Below are 18,474 nucleotides of genomic sequence, written 5' to 3'. Positions count from 1 at the left end.
GCAAGTCCTGGACCTGGTGTGGCTGGCTTTCTCACTTTCTCTCGCTCTGTCCCTCTCTGGTCAAATTCAAATAATTAAAAAAAAAAAAAGACTAACAAATGTTGCCTGTGAGAGAGGAGGTGGCTGTGGGCCAGAGGAGGAAGCCTTAATTTTCCCACTGTACCCTCCTGTGTGACAGGCACAGGGCCCACCTGTCTTGTTGCACATAGGTGGGTGACATCTGTCAAACGATTAAACGAAAGCTGGACCACTCAACCAGCCACAAAGAGACAAGTCAAGGGAGGGGAGTGGCCTAGGGAGGTCACTGACTTGCATTCGACATTTGCTGAAGGCCAGGTTGGTGTCGGGCCTGACACCTATGGGTGAAATGTCTGCCCTAACAGGGTTTCGTCTGGGTCTTTGTGGCCCTGCCTAGCCATGCTCCCAGCCCCTTCTACCTGGCCTGGGGGGTCTCCACTCCGTTGGAGTCTTTTTTTTTTTTTTTTTTTGGAGACATTTTTGCTATAGGGCGTGTGTGCTCGCCAGACAGACAGAGAGAGACAGACAGAAAGCAGGAAATCACCCTCCAGGGGGGATGGCCATGCCACAATCCCCTCTCCTCCATTCTCCTCTTGGCATCTTGGGCACGCACACACACGCGCCCGACGTGAGTTTAAGCCGCCGGGTCCAGGACTCAAACTGCGGTCGACTACGTGGGAGTCCAACGACAGCCATTACGCTAACTGCTGGTCCCTCAGTTGGAGTCTTCAGGGCAACCTTTCTGAAGCATTAATCTACCCATGTTGCCCAGAACATCAAAGTTTCCCATGGTTCCCCGGTGCCCTTTGAACCTGACTGTACCCCGCTTTGAAAACGACAGCACTCTGGGCTGGTCCTGTAGCACAGCAGCTCCAGGGCAATTCCAGGGCAGCAGATCCCACACTGCTGACACCAGCCCTAATGGCTCCGGAAACACGTCGGCGTGTGTGTGTGTGTACATGTGTGCACACCTGAAGTCCTCATGGGGTGGAGAAATGGGAGGGGAAGGGGATGTGCTGTGACCAGGCCCACCTGAGGGGTGCTTTCTCCCTCCTTCCCTCTAGTGAGTGGCACAGGGCTTCACTAGAGGGGAAGAAAAGAGTAATCTATGGCATCCTTACACCGAACTTCGACTCTTAGCACTGAGCTCTTTCTCCTCTCGAGACCTCTCTTACCCACCCTTTCACCGAACTTCTCACCTTCTCTAGGAAACTGCCTCTAACCTTCAGGCAGGGTCAGACACCTCCTCTGGCCCTCCTTGCCCAAGTCCTGAACAATCGAGCTGTCTCCTTACTGGGCCATGAACTACGTGAGAGCAGAGTCCAGGCCTGTTTCCGGCCCTACAGCGTCCCAGCCCTGCCCAGCACCAGCTGACCCCAGAGTGGGCACTTGGTATCTGTGCATGAACCCATAGCCCACTTTCTGGAATTCACCTACCTGCCTCCCGCCCTCCCACATACCCCCCTCCATGCCCCCAGTCCTGCGCTGGAAGGATACATGTGCCTGGTCGATCATACACTTGCACAGGGTGAAGTCGGTGTGGGGCAGGTTGGTGAGGTTTTTTTTTCAGCAGGATCTGGGCAGTGACTGTGGTCTGAAAGAAGGCTGGGTTGAACTGGTACCTGAGAAAGGGATAAGAGACATAGCAATAGTGGCATTTCCAGGTCCCCGAGTCCCAGTGGGTGCCAGACAGGCTGCCCACTGCTATAGTCTGGTGCTTGGAAACTGGACATGACCGGACTCTAATCCAAACCTTAAATTTCCAGCTGTGTGATCTTAACCTCACTGAGCCTGCTTTCCTTTTTTTAATATTTTATTTAACTTTATTTACTTATACATTTGTTTATTTCAATTTGACCTGAGAGAGAGAGAGAAAGAGAGAGAGAGAAAGAAAAAGTGAGAAAGCAAGCCACCAGGTCCAGGACTTGAACCATGTTCAGCCATGTGGGAATCCAGTGCCTTTAACCACCACGCCATCTACCGGCCCAACTGAGCCTGCTTTCTTGCTGTGTAGATGAGACAGTCAATCTTCATGACCACCCAATAAAGCAAACACTGTTAAGTGCTTCCCAAACAACTGAGTACAGAGGCAGCGGTCTGGAGGAGTGGTTAAGGCTCTGAAGTCAGGCTGCCTAGGTTTAAACTTCGCTTCTGAGTTACTGAGCAAGTCCCCCAGAGGTTGAGTGTTGGGACCTGATACCCTGTCTGCACTGTCACGGTATTAAGTGAAGTTACTCAGTGTTCCATGGCCAGGCCTAGAGGGCACTGTGACTGGCTGATGGTGACTGCATCATGGAGGCAATCGTCTAAGTATAGATTAATACGGGGCCAGCAAGTGGCATAATGGTTAAGGTGCCGATTCCCGCAAAGCGACCACAGTTAGAGTCTCAGACCTGGTGGCTTACGATCGCTCCTGGTGTGTGTACGTATTCCCAAATCCCAAGAGAATGGAGAAGAAGGGAGTGCAGCATGGCCATCTCTCCTGGGGTGTGATTTCTCACTTTCTTTCTCTTTCTCGAGTGAGTACATGCCCCCTATGGCAAAACCCAAGAACACATTAATGATATCTCATGCGACCTCAGTGAGTTCCAGCTCTGTGAGGTGTTAGTTCTTACTAGAGCTGGTTGCCATAAATAAGATCAGTCTGGCTCTCTCTGCACGTGCTTACCATCCTCCGTTTTCCTGCTGGCCAGGCTACACTCTTAGGACTTTGGATTTTCCCGTCATCAGAAATGTGAGTTTGTTGGGACCAGCAGATAGTGTAATAGCTACATTGCTGGACTAGCAGTTCAAGTCCCGGACCTAGTGGCTTAAACTTACGCCGGGGACGTGTGCGCGCGTGCCCAAGATTACGAGAGGAGAACAGAGGAGAAGGGATTGCAGTGTGGTCATCCCCCCACGGGGGTGATTTCTTGCTTTCTGTCTCTCTGTCTCCCTTTCTGGCGAGCACATGCACCCTTGTAGCAAAAACTTCTCCAAAAAAATTAATAGCAATCTCAAAAAAAAAAAAAATAATAGCAAAAACTTCTCCAAAAATATTAATTAATTAATTTTTTAAAAAATGTGAATTTGTTAATAAACGTTTATCTTATTATTAAAGCACTCAAGCGCAAGTATTTCTGTTAGCAATGCAGTAACAGTCTAAGACTGGTGGACTGCTGACTTTAATTTTACATTTTCTGTGCCTCGGTTTCTTCCCTGACAAAACAGGACTTCACTGCCACCTGCACCTCACAGGGGCAACACAGCCATCGAGTGAGTGGGTACAAAGCCTGCAGCATGGCAGCACACAGGATGAGCACTTGCCAAGCAAGTAATCACCAATAAGAATCTAAGCCACCCCACAAGCACAGATCTTATCTCCCTGCTACAGACGGGAACGCTGAGGCTACCTGACTTGCAAGTGGTACGCAGCTGACAGTGTGTCAAGAAAGCAGCTGAGGGGAGAGAAGCTGAGTGCTCACACATGGGAACAGATCATCTGGACACATCATACCCTAGAACACTACAGAGCACGGACATCAAAGAAACAGCAGCCAAACATAAATGGATGAATCTCATGAAGCCGGTGCTGAGGGTAGATGCCCGTGCAGAAGATCTCATGCTGTGACTGCATTTGGGTCAAGTTGAAGCCCACACAGATCCTGATGCACGCACGTGAGGTAAAGTAGCACATGAGGCCAGATCACGAGAGCAAACAATGGTTACCAAAGGCATTCTGGGCAAAGGGCCTGTGGCACTACCAGTGCTTTCGCAGCCTGAATGGTGAGTACATGAGTGTTCATTCAAAGTTATTCATCAAACTATATATATATTTTTTTTTGAGAGTTTTTTTTGCTATAGGGTGCGTGCACTCGCCCAACAGACAGAGAGAGACAGAAAGTAAGAAATCGCACCCCAGGGGGGATGGACACACCACAATCCCTTCTCCTCCATTCTCCTCTCAGGATCTTGGGCACGCAGGCACACGCGTCCAGTGTGAGGTCTAAACCACCGGGTCCGGGACGCAAACCACGGTCGACTACATGGGAATCCGGCGACATAGCCATTATGCTAACTGCTGGTTCCCTTGTATTTTATTTATTTTTTTAAAGAATTATTTATTTTATGTATTCATTTATTTTAATTTGACCAAAGAAAGAAACAGAGAGAGAAAGTGAGAAAGCAAGTCACCAGGTCCGGGACTTGAACCATGGCTGGCCACGTGGGAGTATCTAATGCCTTAACCACCATGCCAACTGTTGGTCCCATATCTATTATTGTTTTTTAAAGAATTAATGCTATGTATTGTTATTATTTTTTAATTTGGCCAGAGAGAAACAGAAACAGAAAGAGAGGGAAGGCAAGAAAGCAAGTCACCAGGTCTGGGACTCGAACTGTAGTTGACCATGTGAGAATCCAGCACCCCAACCACCACAACGTCTGCTGGCCCAAAAAGTTATTTAATTTTTATTTATTATTATTGTTTTTAATTTTCCTATAGGGCCCATGTGCTAACCAGAGAGAAAGAGAGAGAAAGCAAGCCACCAGGTCCGGGACTTGAACCACATCAGGCCATGTGAGAGTCCAGCACCTTAACCACCAGGCCACCTGCTGGTCCCTAGTATTATTTTTTAATTTTTTTCTTAATCCCCTCTCTCATGCCAACTTCCTAGTCTTGCCTACCAAGAGAAGCCACACCTTACAGGAAACTGAGGAGCTGACAGTGAAGGCTGAGGAGCAGAGTACTCCCAGTGGCACCCTGCTAGATGCTGGCATGAGGGTGAAGAGGGGGCCAGAGACTCACAGTTTCAGCACAGCCAGGTTGGCTTCCAGGTCATAGGCATTCTCCTTGGCCTGTGTCTCCACATAGCGCTCCAGGGTGGCCAGGTTCTCAGGGTTGTACCTAGAGAAGAATCAGGATGGAGACAGGAGCTGAGGCCGGTCACTCTGTGGGGCTAAGGGGCCACTATAACCTGCTCCTCCCTTCCTTCCCTTTTTTTTTTTTTTAAGAGGCTTTTGCTATAGAGCGCATGCGTTGGCCAGACACACCGAGAAAGACAGAGAGATAGAAAGCAAGAAATCACTCCCCAAGGGATGGCCACGTCGCAATCCCTTCTCCTCCATTCTCGTCTCGGGATCTTAGGCACGCATGCACACGCGCCCGGCGTTGAGTTTTAAGTCACCGGGTCCAGGACGTGAACCGCGGTCGACTACGTGAGAGTCCAGCGACATAGCCATTACGCTAACTGCTGGTCCCTTTCCTCCCCTTCTGAATCTGGGACTTACCAATGGCTTTGACCAAATAATGAACCCGTTCTATAGCCTCTGATAAAACCGTTCCCTCCCAGACTTCCCGCCTAAGCTCTAAAGGGCAGCAGGGCTGAGCGTCTGAGCCTGGTCTAGAACGGCGCCAACCTCTCAGCCAGTCAGTCTCTGCTGCCTGCGCGCGGCCTTGCCTTCTGAGCATCTCTGCTACCCTCTGCTCCTCGGCCATCCTCTGCCCAGGTCGCCGCCTAGGTCCCCCCAACCGCTCCCAGCTAGCACTGTCTGTCGTGGAGGTCGCCTTCCCTGTGGGATGGGAACTGAGCTCAGAACGGCATGGCCTGGGGCTGCCCTTGGTCACCTCTGGTATCCCAACGTCTAGCACTGCCAGAGTAGATTTCAGTGGAAGAATGACATGAGGGATAGAGAAGGGGAGATTAAGTGGCATAGATTGAGGAGCAGAGAAGGGAAACGAGGCAGAGGAACTCTACGGTGAGCAAGGAGAAACCTGAATGGCAGGGGAGGCTCCCTCCCGCCTCGAAGGTTCTGAGGTGCCATTTCCTTAAACATCTCCAGGAAGACCTCCCCACATCCAGAATGACATGGAAAAGCCACCCCAGGGGAAGCCCAGGACCCGGACCACCCTCCGCTGTCTCCGGAACACCGTCTCGTCCACCCCGCTTGGCCAGCGCCCTCTCGGACCAGGATCAGACCTGTCGATACCCTTGAGCAACTTGCCCACGTTCGCTCTCATCTGCTCAAACATCGCCATGACTACTGCCGCCTGCCACTATCAAGGATGGAGCAGGGCCCAAGACTGGCGGCAGCGTCCTCGAGGACCGGAAGGGGAAGAGGTAGTGGAGACGGAAATACGTCATTGCTTTCGCGCCAGCCCCTGGGGCGGTGAAGAGCAAAGGTCTTGCAACCGCGGCCACGCTTTTCCGACTGCCACGTGACTTCTTCACAGCAGGCGCAATTGGCGCGTGCGCATTCGCCCGAACAGGACCAACGGCGTGAGAAAAAGCTTCATCTACTCCAGTGCGCAGGCGTCTTTCCGTGGCGAGGAGGCGGGGCTAAGCTCTTCCCGGCCCTTGCGTTCGCAGTTCCAAAGCCCGGGATCGCGCGCACGGATCGCGCGTGCGCGCGAGCTCACAGGGAAGGAGCCTGGTATTGGTGGTGGACGCGCACGTCGCATTACGCGTGGCCGGAAACCCACAGAACTGCGCGGGAATGCGTGTAATGGCTTTCTTTTGGCCATGGTTAAGTGACAGGGGAGGTGTTCCCCGAAGTCCCCTTGCCTCAGGCCTGGGACCCGGAGGCAGGATCCTGAGCTCACCAGTTTCAGGTCCTGATCCCTGGTCCCCACCTTCCATTCCAGCCCTAGGAGTAGGGTCCCACAAGCTATTGTGCTTTGCTGAGCAGAGGCTGGGGTGAAGGGCTTCTGGACCCCACCACATAGTACCCCGTCTCCAATATGCTCCAGTCTCAGGCTGAGAGCTGCCAGCAATTACTCCTGTATAGCTTCTGTACACTGCAGGGTGAATGCACAAGCATGTGCCATGTATGTGGAGGTTTATACTCTGGATGCATCTACGTGTGCACACAGGTTTCCAGACGTACATGTCTACATGCCTGCCACACACTGGAGGTAAATAAGTGCATGTATGCACCCCCAGTGACCAGGCATGTACACTGCAGAGCTGTCCCTGTGCAAACCTGCCCCCTCCAAGTTGTAGCCCAAAGCTCCCAGCACAGAGCAGGGGCTCAGCTATGATTTGTAGACCCCACCCAGCCCCAGCAGGGAGCTGAGCGCTAGGGCACCCTCCTGTTATAATTAAGATAATTTGCATCTCATTTACATCCAGAACTGAGCCCTGGGGTGGGGAAGTGTCCCCTGGGTCCCAAGGCAAGTTGCCCCCCACAGGCTCTCAGAGCCCAGGGGACAGAGACAGGGGGTGGAGCCCGTTGCACAGCCCTGCAGCTGGGGCAGGAAGCGAGAGTGGGGAAGGGGGAGGCCACAGCCCGCAGAGGCAAGGCGGGTGCAGGACTGGTGGGGAGGGAGGGAGGGAGGTGCCGGCACTGGAGCCCTAAGGCCCTGCTGCCCCCTGGGCACAGGCCCAGCTCTGGCCCCCAGGGATGGACCTCGTGGATCCAGACATCTTTAATAGGGACCCCCGGGATCATTACGACCTGCTGCAACGGCTGGGTGGCGGCACCTATGGGGAAGTCTTTAAGGTGAGGAAGCCCCTCTGTCTCCATCACCCTGAAACCAGTGACTTTTGGAGTAAGGCCCAAGAAAGGGAGGGGGTACAAGAGGGCCCCATTTCTTGGCCTTGGGTCAGGGATGCTGAGGAGAGACTCGGGCAAACAGAGCCTGCCTGACTGCCAACTTCCCCTTTACAAGGCTCGAGACAAGGTGTCGGGGGAGCTGGTGGCATTGAAGATGGTGAAGATGGAGCCTGGTGAGGAGAGGACCCGGGTGCTCCTTCCCTCCACCCCCACCTTCTGGGATACTGGGGTCACCTCCCCCAAAGCTCCCTCCCCGCAGCGGCCTTTTCTCTCCTTCCCTGATCACAGATGATGACGTCTCTACCCTTCAGAAGGAAATCCTCATGCTGAAAACTTGCCGGCATGCCAACATCGTGGCCTACCATGGGAGTTACCTCTGGTGATGCACCTCAGACCTACCCCAGGCCCCAGCCCAACTCCTAACACGGAACTCCCATTTTTGACTGTGGCACCCCCAACCTGCCCTCCACTACTAGATCCCTATTTTTAACTGGGACACCCCTAGCCTGATCTCTAGTCCAGAACTCTCCTTTTCTGACCAGAGCCTCCCTAATCTAATTCTCAATCCAGAACTCCCATTTCTGACCAGAAGTTCTCCAAAAATCGATCCCTTCAGTGTCAGCAAGTAGGAAGTGACTCCCCTAAAACTAGTTTCTTATTATGCTGTCCTTCAGGCCCCCCAGTTTCACTTTCTGCTTCTTTACTATGAGCTCCTAAATACTCTAACCCCCAAATTAATATCCCAGATGCCCCCAAAATAACCTCAGTGCCACTCTGGACTTCTCTGTCCTCTCCAAGCCTCTGTGACCAATGAGATCTCTGCCCTGTCTCCAAGGTTAGTGTGGGACAGCAGAGGGGTGCCCTGGGTTTGGAGCCCAAAGACCTAGGTTCAAGTCGAGCTGCCCCTGAACACACATGTCCTCTGAGCCTCACCTTTCTCATCTGTAAAATGGGAATGGGAGAAACTCACTCTGATGGGCAAGGCTCTTACGTTAAGGTTCTGACTGACCTAGATCAAGACAGCAGTGAGCCAGGGGAGCCCCTGACTCCTACAGAAAATAACTTACCACTGCCGTTATCATCATCCCTCCTGGACCACTGTAGGTTGCAGAAGCTCTGGATCTGCATGGAATTCTGTGGTGCTGGGTCTCTCCAGGACATCTACCAAGGTTAGACAGAGGAAAGCCCAGGGGACCCGGGCACCTCCACCTTCACAGCGACCTCTCCTGCCTCCCTCTATTTGGGTCTCTGGGAACTATTTTTTGGGATTTGTACTTGATGCATGTGCCCCTTTTGTGGGGGCTGGGGCATAGCCTGGACAATCCTGGGGATTTTCGTCAAGTGAGTGAATGCATTTCTGGCTCTTTGACTCTTTCAGAGAATTTGAGGGGAGGGTGGGCCTCTGGGCACCTCTCTGAGTTCCTGATGCTCACCTCTGTCTTCAGCTATCTCCCTGGCTCCCTCCAGCCCAAGACCTCAAATGTCGGAAGGGCTCAATGAAGAAGTCCTTGGGTGTGGGGGGAAACTGAGGCCTGCAGAGAGGAAGTGATGCATCCTGCCAGTCTGTCAGATCTAGTCTCTGACCACCCGTCTGTCTGTCTTGCTGTTCCCTCACATTTCCTGCAGTCCTTTCTTGCTCTGTTTTCCTTCTTACTCTTGGGTTGTCTGCAAAGTCCTGATGCATTTTTTTTGCACAGCAAAGCAGAAAAGCCCGTCCTGACTTTCCCGACAACCTGGTATTCATGGGCATCTCATGTCCTCTGTTTTACTTCTCCATCTGCTCCATCTGTCTCTGGCTTGCTGTCTGCAGGAGGGCAGGGGCGTCTCGGCCTCTTCGGTTTGCAGTTGTGTTCCCTGGGCCTGCCATGGAGCCAGGCACACAGTAGGCACACAATAAATATCTGCCTAAGGACTCTCCCTCCAGATTCTTTCTGTCACCGACGGGGTGGGGGCCAGGGACTCCCCAACCCAGGCTTCCTGACTCCCACTCAATGCCTGGCCTTGCTGGGTGACCTTTGCAGTGACTGGTTCCCTGTCAGAGCTCCAGATTAGCTACGTCTGCCGTGAAGTGCTCCAGGTGAGGAGAGGCCCAGGTGGGGGGTAAGAAGGGGACGGGGCCTACTGAGTCCCCGGGCACTCAGAGCCCTTGTCTGTCCTTCTCCACAGGGACTGGCCTATCTGCACTCACAGAAGAAGATACACCGAGACATCAAGGTGGTCTGGGGGTTCCACTGGGGGGAGGGCCCAGGAGATAGGAGTGATCATTTGAGGGGTTCGGTGCTCAGGGTAGTTTGAGCCATGGAGTGGGACTGGGGATGGGGCAGCATTGCACTGAGGAATGGGTCTCTGAGCCTGATTCACCCTCACCCCCAGGGAGCCAACATCCTCATTAATGATGCCGGGGAGGTCAAACTGGGTGAGTGTGGCTGGTGGGGGTACAGGGTCCCACTGGGGGTACAGGAGACCCCAGATAGCTATATCTCTTCCTCTGCCTGCAGCTGACTTTGGTATCTCCGCCCAGATCGGGGCAACGCTGGCTCGACGCCTGTCCTTCATTGGGACGCCCTACTGGTGAGGGGTGCTTGGCGGGCAGCGGGGTGCAGTGGGGGCACTGGCTCTCCTTCCTGGCTCCGTTCCCTGCCTCTGCCTTTCTCATGGACGAGTCTGTCGCCCCTCTACTCTCTCTCAGGGCTTCCACTTGCTCGTCTCCCTGGCTCTCTGCCCATGTCTCTTGGTGTTTACGTTGATTTTTATCTCCATCTCTGCCTCTCTCTAGCTGTCTCTGTCTGTTCCCTCTGTCTGTCTGTGGTTTTCTCTGTCTCTTCATTTCTGTCTCCCAGTCTGTCTCCTCCAGCCTGTCCCTGCCACTCTGTCTTTCTCTCCCTGCATCTGTCTTTGTCAGTGTCTCTCTTACCAGCCGGGCCTCGTTCTCCTCCTTACTGCCCCCACACCCCGTGCCACCCCTCCCCCACTCTCTGAGGGTCTCTGCCCCCAGGATGGCTCCGGAAGTGGCAGCTGTGGCCCTGAAGGGGGGATACAATGAGCTGTGTGACATCTGGTCCCTGGGCATCACAGCCATCGAGCTAGCCGAGCTACAGCCACCCCTCTTCGATGTGCACCCTCTCAGGTAGGCAGGCATGGCAGGTCCCCGGGGCCCGGAGACCCTGCCTGGCCTGGACCATGAAGACCGCTCCTCGGCCTGCTTCAGGCTTTCCGAGGAGCCTCCTACAGAGAGCCTTTTCTCCAGCCGTCCACCCCAGAAGCCCCTACTCAGGGACCTCTTGCCACAGCGTGAAACAGCTTTCCTTAGACGCAGCCTCCCAGTGCATCGCAAGACCCCGCTCTCGTGGGTCCCTCACCTTGCTCTGTGGACCCTGGTGCTGTTGGGAACTCTCCAGCCCCCTTGAAGGTCTGCACCCCATGTTCTTTTCCTATCACTCTAGAGTCCTCTTCCTCATGACCAAGAGTGGCTACCAGCCTCCTCGGCTAAAGGAAAAAGGCAAATGGTAAGAGGGACCCAGGGGGCCGGGGGAGTGAGGGCAGAGTTGGGGTTGGATGGTCTGATGGGAAAGTGTCTGCTCCCCTCACCCCTGCCCTCCCCTCACACCTGCTCCTTCCTCCCCAGGTCAGCTGCCTTTCACAACTTTGTCAAAGTCACCCTCACTAAGAACCCCAAGAAACGACCTGGAGCCACCAAGATGCTCAGTGTAAACATCTCCGCCCTGAGAAGCCTCCCTAGTACCTAACCCGGAATTCCCCAGGCCTTCCACAACCCTCTAGAACATCAATAACAGTCCCACAGAACCCTCCGGGCCCTTTATGTGGCATCATCCTCCACAATTTCCCAGGACACTCCCAGGATCCCCTCCCCCACCAAGATCTTTCCAAGATCTCATGAGTTGCTAGAACTCTATGACACTTCTGGAATTCTCCAAGTCCCTCTCTGAGAACCCTCAATTTTCCTAGTCTCTTAAAACATCTCAGAATTCCAGGCCAGCCTGTGGCAAGTGGTTAGGGTGACTGGATCCCACATGGCCAACTGCATGGTTCGGGTCTGGACCCAGTGACTTTAAAAAACATACTGAACACACGTGTGTGTCCAAAATCCCAAAAGAAGAAAGATAAAGAAAGGATTGTGGCATGCCCATGAGCCTCTGGCAAAATTGTAAAAAGATCACACACACACACAAAAAAGCACAAAAAAAGAAAGAAAACGAAGACAGTAACGCCCGAGCTCCCTAGATTTCCTTCTCCCTCAGCACCTTCCCCAGCAGAAGCCCCCGCCAACCCCCCGACCTCACCAGCTCTCGTCTGCTGACACCTCTTACCTTCCCCCAGCATCAACTGGTGTCCCAGCCTGGGCTGAACAGAGGCTTGATCCTAGATCTTCTTGACAAACTGAGGAATCCCGGGAAGGGGCCCCCAGTTGGTGAGATTGAGGATGAGGAGCCTGAGGTAAGGGTCTTGGCTGACTAGAGCACCGGGACCTCCGTGCCTTGGCTCAGGCTGGGCAGGAGGGTGGGGAGCGTGGGCCACAGCTGGGCGCACAGCGGGTTGGGGGGGAGGAGGGCTCGAGGCTGGTGGAGGGCTGTTTGGGGCTGTGAGCCCTGATGGAGTGGCTCCTCTGCCCAGCTTCCGCCTGCTATCCCCCGGCGGATCAGATCCACCCACCGGTCCAGCTCTCTGGGTGTCCCAGACGCAGACTGCTGTCGTGAGTAGAGTCCTCTAGTTTGGGGACACCTGACCCCATAACAGATCCAACCCCTCTCCCTCCTGAGACCTCACCTTCATCTGATCCCATAGGACACCCCAGAGAACCTTGTCACCACCTGACCAGCAAATGACCTTAGAGGTCCCCCACCACTCTGACCTGCACACAGGCCCCATGAGACCTCCTGTCATCTCCCTGACCCCAAAGAGACCTCAGAAATCTATATCAGAGGGCTGGCTCCTTTGCCTAATGGTTAAGGCAGTACATTTGACCACACGGTTCAAGTCCCAGACCCAGTAGCTTGAGAAACATTGGGCGCATGTGCGTGTATGCCCAAAATCTCAAAAGGAGGAAGAGATGGAGGAAAGGGGATTGTGGCAAGACCATCCTCATGGGGGGGTACTTTCTCTTCTCCCTCTCTCTGTCTGGTAAGAGCACACACCCTCTGGCAAAAGAAGGAAGAAAGGGAGGGAAGAGAAATACCTATCAGAACCCCTCATACCCAACAGCTCCTGAGGACTAAAACTTTTTTTTTTAAGAATTATTTATCTTGTTATTATTACTTATTTTTTCATTTGACCAGAGAGAGAGAGAAAGAAAAAGCAAGAAAGCAAGCCGCCAGGTCCAGGACTTGAACCATGGTCAGCCACATGGGAGTCCAGTGCCTTAACCACCATGCCACCTGCTCATCCCACGAACAAAAACTCTTAAATATTTTGACCCCCTACCTCCCTGATCCCAAACCTTGATCCCCAGATTAGACTCCTATAAACCAAGACCCTTCTCCCTATGAGACAGTATCAACTCTTAAGTTCCTGATCAAACCCCAGAGTCTACTCTGTCTTCTCCCAAATCCGCCTCACTACCCCTCCTCACCTCCCAGGACGGCACATGGAATTCAGGAAACTCAGAGCCATGGAGACCAGACCTATGAATGACACTGTGAGCTGCCTTCCCCTCTCCCCAGAGCCCCTCCACTTCCCTAGGCCTCTGCTCACCCTTTCCTATCCCACAGGCTCGCTCTCAGCCCCCTGGAGACCTTGGGAGCAGCAGTCCCAGGTCAGTGCCTCCCAGGGTAGGAGGGGAGGGCAGGGCTGGGAGGTGTGGGTGCCACTGAGGCTCATGCCTGTCACCCTACAGGAGGCCTCTGTCAGAGTCTGATGACGACTATGATGACGTGGACATGTAAGAGAGGCCTGGCCCCAGTCCCTGCCTTCCCACGCCCATGCCTTACCTCCACCCCTGACCACAGCCTCACTCCTACCTCCCTTCCACCCCTGAGCCCTGACTGGATCGTCAAATCAGCCCCCATCTTCCTTTCTCTCCAGCTGCTAGTCCTCAACTCCTCTCCACTCTCAACCTTTCACCACCAAGGCCTGACCCTCAGCCCAGTCCCAGCTCCTACCTCTACCTTCTTATACGACCTTTGACCTTGCCCCAACTTCAGCCCCTGACTGCTCTGGGCCCCAGATCTGACCCTAGTTCCTTCCAGAATGTCCTCAACCTCACCCCAGACCTTTCCCACCCTGACCTCATGACCCTCAGCCACTTCCCAGTCTCAAACTCCTCCCAGCTGGTGTCCTAGCCACTGACCTCAACTTCAGCCCCTCACCTCAACCCCTCAGCTTTTTCCATTTTCTCACTGAACCTGGGCCCCTGGAAACTTCCCCAGGCCCGCCCCCAGCCCCAGCCCCAAACCTCAACGCTGCCAGTGAGCCTTGGCGTGTGTTCTCCAGCCCCGGCATAGTGCCCTCCTCAGGGCACTCGTTCATCCCATCCACGCGTCTCGCGTGTACTGCATGGGCTTGTATGTGGATCCGGCGCAAAGTGAGAACCTGCTCCTGGGGGTCCTGTCTGTCACCGGCTGGTGGTGCAGTTGCACTCTCAGAGCTCCATACCCGAGGGCTACTGCCACTGTGGCCACCCTGCATTCTCAGCTCCAGCCAGGCCGATTCCCCCCTAACTGCCCCCCTGCCCCCAGTCCCAGGCCTGCAGCCCCAAGCCACCCCATCTTCCCCCAGTCCTTGCCCCCTAGGCCCCCACTTGCTCACCCCATCTGTGTGTTTCAGCCCCACCCCTATAGAGGACACACCTCCTCCACTGCCCCCCAAGGTAAGCAGAGCTGGGAAGCTGGGGGCTCAGGCCCATGGGGACCAGGAAGTCAGGTCCTTAGGAGCCGGGATACTGGGCTCTCAGGCTGGGAGGCTGGAGATTCGGGTGATGGGTGTGCACTGGCATCCCTCAGCCTGGGGAGGGAGTCGAATGCTTAGCCTCGTGGACACGGGTCACTAGTTGTTTCTGCGATGTCGGGATGGGGGGCATCCGAGGGAATGGCGGCAGGAGGTCGTGCGGATGTCAGCTCCCCGCTAACTCCGTCCTGGTGGAGGCAGGGTTGGGTTGCAAGCTGCCCTCTCCGAGGTCATCATGCTCCTTCTCTGTCTCTAAAGCCCAAGTTCCGTTCTCCGTCGGACGAGGGTCCTGGGGGGATGCAAGATGAGGGGCAGCTGAGTCCAGGAGTGCTGGTCCGATGTGCTAGTGGGCCTCCCCCACGTACCCCCCGTCTTGGGCCTCCCCCAGCCACCCAAGGCCCCTACCTCACCGCCCACTCAGGTAAAAGGACGGGCTGAGGTGGAGGGTGGGCAGTGGTTGGGGCCCTCCAGGGCTGATTTTGTCTCAATGTCTCTTCTCAGAACCCTCACTCTGGAACCCAGCCTCCTGGGAGCCTGACCAGCCCCCACTGCTGCCCCCCAAGAAGGAAAAGATGAAGAGAAAGGTGAGGCCAGCCATGCTGAGGACTTGCACCTCTGGATGGGCCTGGGGATGCCTGGTGAGAGCAGGAAGGGGGTGGGGAGGACTCATAATAATAGGTGACATTCATAGAGCACTTCCGCTGTGCCAGACACTAGGTGACATTCATAGAGCACTTCCGCTGTGCCAGACATTGAAACCTTCACAGCTAGAAGTAGATATTCACAGGTAGACAGAATCCCCCATTTCTCAGATGGGGAAACTGACGCACAGAGTGGTAAGTAGCTTGCCCAAGTCATATATGTACCTCTGAGGAGGTAGAAGCCAGACTTGAACCCTGGCATTCTTGCCCAGAGTCTCAACCCCTGCACCCTCCTGTCCCCTGCCCCCTTTTGCTGGATCTGCTGCTTGGCCTACCATGGCCCACCCAGGGATGTGCCCTTCTCGTCAAGTTGTTCAATGGGTGCCCCCTCCGGATCCACAGCACAGCTGCCTGGACACACCCCTCCACCAAGGGTAGGTACCCAGGAGGGTCAAGGAGAGCCTGGGCATGGGGGTGGGAGGAGCCTGGTGGACGGCACAAAGGCAGGGACAGGGCGAGGGTCTTGTGGGGTGGGGAGTGGCCAGGAGGAAAGTGGGGCAGAGCTTGTGGGTTACAGTTGGGATTTGGGGGTCAGAAATGGGTAGACAGGGGACCAGCAGTTGGCGTATTGGCTATGTCGCTGGACTCCCATGTAGTCGACTGCGGTTCACGTTCCAGACCCGGTGGCTTAAAACTTGCGCTGGGCGCGTGTGCGTGCGTGCCCAAGATCCCGAGAGGAGAAGGGATTGCCGCGTGGCCATCCCCCCTGGGGGGATGATTTCTCGCTTTCTGTTTGTCTCTCTTTGTCTTCCTGACAAGCACATGAGCCCTATAGCAAAAACCTCTCCAAAAAAAAAGAGAAAGAAATGAGTAGAGAGAAGGTGAATTGGAGAGTGAAAACCAGGAAAGTGAGAGCTTGGGGACTGGGAGTGTCAGAATATAAAAGAAAGTTTACAGTTTGGAATACAAGATGGGTGGACAAAGTCAGCTGGAGGCTAGTAGGTACACTGGGATTGGCATTTTGGGGTCCAGAGTTTTAGGGATTGAAATGCTGCAGAGATAAGGTGAGTGAAGGGGTCAACATGAAAGACAGTTTCAGAGTTTAGGGGGTCATGTTAGACAGAGAAAGTCATTTTGGGGGGACCTGAGTTTAAAAAGTAATGGATTTGCACTTGGGGATCAGAACCAGGGAGAAGAGGGATGGGGCCTAGAGGGCTATTTAGGAGGCAAGTCTACAGTTGCAGAGTCGAAACAGAAGACGGGGGATTGCGGATCAGACACAGAAAATCCACAGGGAAGCTGGAAGCAGGGAAGATCGCGGCTGGTGTACGTGTACGGGGCTGGTCAGGGTTGGAGTTCAGATCTGCGGAAGCAGAGGCTGGGAATGTGAGTTTGAGGTATGAGAAGAGCAGGTCAGAGCCAGAGAGCTGGGGTTTAGGGATCAGACAGGTGGGAATCTGGGAGGCTCCCCAGCATCCTCGTCTGTCCCCCCCCCAGACCAACACCTACTCCTGGGGGCAGAGGAAGGCATTTTCATCCTGAACCGCAACGACCAGGAGGCCACGCTGGAGATGGTAAGAGATAGTGTCTGGGCTGGGGGAGGGCAGGGCCAGAGGGGGGTTGCAGGGGGGTTATAGAAACCATCGTCCTCTCTGCAGCTCTTTTCTAGCCGGACTACCTGGGTATACTCCATCAACAACGTCCTCATGTCTCTCTCAGGTCTGGCTGTGGGTTGGGGGGAGAGGGTCGGGGGTCAGAAGTTACGGGGTTGAGGGGCAGGGAGTTGGGAGGTAAATGAGTGCAGCTGGAAAAAAAAAAAAGTAGGCCTCACCCTCTAGGTTTAAATCCCAGCCACTTTTTCACTGAGGGACTTAGGGCAAGGGATTTCTGCTCTCCCAAGCCTTAGTTTTTCCTCTGAAAAACAGGGCTCACACGAGCCCCCACCTCTCAGGTCTGTTTTGAGGTCATTTCTACAATAAATTAGTCTCAAAGTAGCTTTGATTTCAGAAGACAATCAAAATGTATTCCACACTGTACTACAATAGAGTGAGGGAGATACAGATTTTAAAACCTGTCACTGCTTTATAAACATCTTACATAAAAGAATTTCTAATTGGGGAGAGGGAGGACACTAAAAGCGGAATAGGATTGATGAGTCAGCGAATGTCACAGCCACAATGACAAACTTTAGAAGCATTTCTAGGCTTGTTTCTTCTTCAACCTTGTAATATGTGCAACGTATCTGACTGGTTAAGTGTCCATGAGTGTACCATGAGTGGCAGGGAACATATTTCTTTTGTTCACCACTGTTTTACTAGAGTCAAGCATAATGCCTGGCCTCCAATGGCCTCTAAAATAAGTTGAGTGAGGAATGAATGAATGGATCATTCATTCACCCAATTCATGAATGGATCAAGTGCTTGAGACTTGAAGGTTTGGGAGTTTCAGACAAACGCATAGGGCCCAGTTATGGGATGTTGGCAAGGAGGTTGGTATCAAGGGTCCTATAACTGCCTGCTTCCTCCATACCTGTGCACTACAGGAAAGACCCCCCACCTGTATTCTCATAGCATTCTGGGCCTGCTGGAACGGAAAGAGACCAGAACAGGAAGCCCCATCGCTCACATTAGCCCCCACCGGCTACTGGCAAGGTACCAGCCCCCAGTGGCACCACAGTGGCCTATGAACTCCCCTCTCCCACTGCCATCCCTCCGCCCATTCTCACCTACTCGTTCTTTAGGAAGAATATGGTCTCCACCAAGATCCAGGACACCAAAGGCTGTAGGGCGTGCTGTGTGGGTGAGAGCGAACGCCTGGGTGTGCAGCGAGGAGGCGGGCTGGGCCAGGAGTGGGGCCTGGGTAGATCCATACCATAGGGTTGCCCAGCTGTCAGGGAAAGGTGTGTGGTAGTTTGGGCCTTGCAAGAGCAGGGGAGAGGGACTGATCCTGACCCAGGATCCTGATCCTGATCCTTGCCCACTCCCACAGCGGAGGGTGCGAGTTCCGGGGGCCCGTTTCTGTGCGGAGCATTAGAGACGTCCGTTGTCCTACTTCAGTGGTATCCGCCCATGAACAAGTTCCTGCTGGTCCGGGTAAGGAGCAGGTGGAAGGGGCGATGGGAGGATGCGGGGGAAGCAGGAGTCGGGAGTCGGTACCTACCGCGCTCCACCTTTGGGCTTCAGTTCGGAGTTCCGCGAAGCCCCGCCCCGCCTAGGCTCCGCCCACTTGCCGTCGGAGCTGGAGACTCGTCCTTCCGAGGCTTTAATCTTTAAGTTGTGCCGGTCACACTGGACCTAATTACTCTTCAGCATCGCCCCAGGGGCTCTAAAGAGACACTCCCCCATTCAGGCCCGCCCCTTTGAATCTCGACTGTGGTTCTGCT

The 18,474-nt window shown here is 54.2% G+C and overlaps 2 protein-coding genes and 1 long non-coding RNA gene across 3 annotated transcripts in view; 1 reads left to right on the top strand and 2 right to left on the bottom strand.

The window, feature by feature from the left end:
• The window catches only part of EIF3K (eukaryotic translation initiation factor 3 subunit K), an 18,317-nt gene extending 12,188 nt beyond the window's left edge, over positions 1 to 6,129 (bottom strand). The window contains 4 exon segments of the mRNA XM_006161726.3: positions 1,516 to 1,578; positions 1,580 to 1,640; positions 4,805 to 4,903; positions 5,976 to 6,129. Of these exon segments, the coding sequence (XP_006161788.1) occupies positions 1,516 to 1,578; positions 1,580 to 1,640; positions 4,805 to 4,903; positions 5,976 to 6,034 (282 nt within the window). The 5' untranslated portion in view covers positions 6,035 to 6,129.
• A 264-nt stretch (positions 6,130 to 6,393) lies between these two features.
• The window catches only part of MAP4K1 (mitogen-activated protein kinase kinase kinase kinase 1), a 20,591-nt gene continuing 8,510 nt past the window's right edge, over positions 6,394 to 18,474 (top strand). Inside the window, exons 1-26 of the mRNA XM_006161725.3 lie at positions 6,394 to 6,498; positions 7,378 to 7,497; positions 7,667 to 7,724; positions 7,840 to 7,930; positions 8,656 to 8,720; positions 9,573 to 9,628; positions 9,718 to 9,765; positions 9,925 to 9,967; positions 10,050 to 10,122; positions 10,547 to 10,678; positions 10,995 to 11,057; positions 11,177 to 11,258; positions 11,890 to 12,006; positions 12,184 to 12,262; positions 13,146 to 13,204; positions 13,278 to 13,321; positions 13,403 to 13,447; positions 14,332 to 14,374; positions 14,710 to 14,872; positions 14,953 to 15,035; positions 15,442 to 15,526; positions 16,590 to 16,666; positions 16,751 to 16,811; positions 17,635 to 17,743; positions 17,833 to 17,891; positions 18,081 to 18,184. Of these exons, the coding sequence (XP_006161787.1) occupies positions 6,493 to 6,498; positions 7,378 to 7,497; positions 7,667 to 7,724; positions 7,840 to 7,930; positions 8,656 to 8,720; positions 9,573 to 9,628; positions 9,718 to 9,765; positions 9,925 to 9,967; positions 10,050 to 10,122; positions 10,547 to 10,678; positions 10,995 to 11,057; positions 11,177 to 11,258; positions 11,890 to 12,006; positions 12,184 to 12,262; positions 13,146 to 13,204; positions 13,278 to 13,321; positions 13,403 to 13,447; positions 14,332 to 14,374; positions 14,710 to 14,872; positions 14,953 to 15,035; positions 15,442 to 15,526; positions 16,590 to 16,666; positions 16,751 to 16,811; positions 17,635 to 17,743; positions 17,833 to 17,891; positions 18,081 to 18,184 (1,965 nt within the window). The 5' untranslated portion in view covers positions 6,394 to 6,492. The remainder of the gene's footprint in view (positions 6,499 to 7,377; positions 7,498 to 7,666; positions 7,725 to 7,839; positions 7,931 to 8,655; positions 8,721 to 9,572; positions 9,629 to 9,717; positions 9,766 to 9,924; positions 9,968 to 10,049; positions 10,123 to 10,546; positions 10,679 to 10,994; positions 11,058 to 11,176; positions 11,259 to 11,889; positions 12,007 to 12,183; positions 12,263 to 13,145; positions 13,205 to 13,277; positions 13,322 to 13,402; positions 13,448 to 14,331; positions 14,375 to 14,709; positions 14,873 to 14,952; positions 15,036 to 15,441; positions 15,527 to 16,589; positions 16,667 to 16,750; positions 16,812 to 17,634; positions 17,744 to 17,832; positions 17,892 to 18,080; positions 18,185 to 18,474) is intronic.
• On the bottom strand, positions 14,574 to 18,468 carry LOC102492784 (uncharacterized). The gene is made up of 3 exons (XR_336466.3): positions 18,252 to 18,468; positions 17,818 to 17,883; positions 14,574 to 14,740 (listed from the first exon to the last, which is right to left on the bottom strand). It is a non-coding gene; the product is annotated as an uncharacterized LOC102492784 (long non-coding RNA).

The sequence above is a fragment of the Tupaia chinensis genome, unplaced genomic scaffold (assembly GCF_000334495.1).
Source record: "Tupaia chinensis unplaced genomic scaffold, TupChi_1.0 Scaffold138910_1, whole genome shotgun sequence".
NCBI lineage: Eukaryota > Metazoa > Chordata > Mammalia > Scandentia > Tupaiidae > Tupaia > Tupaia belangeri.
The sequence above is the reverse complement of the archived record's forward strand: the minus strand, read 5'-3'. Positions and strand labels throughout refer to the sequence as shown.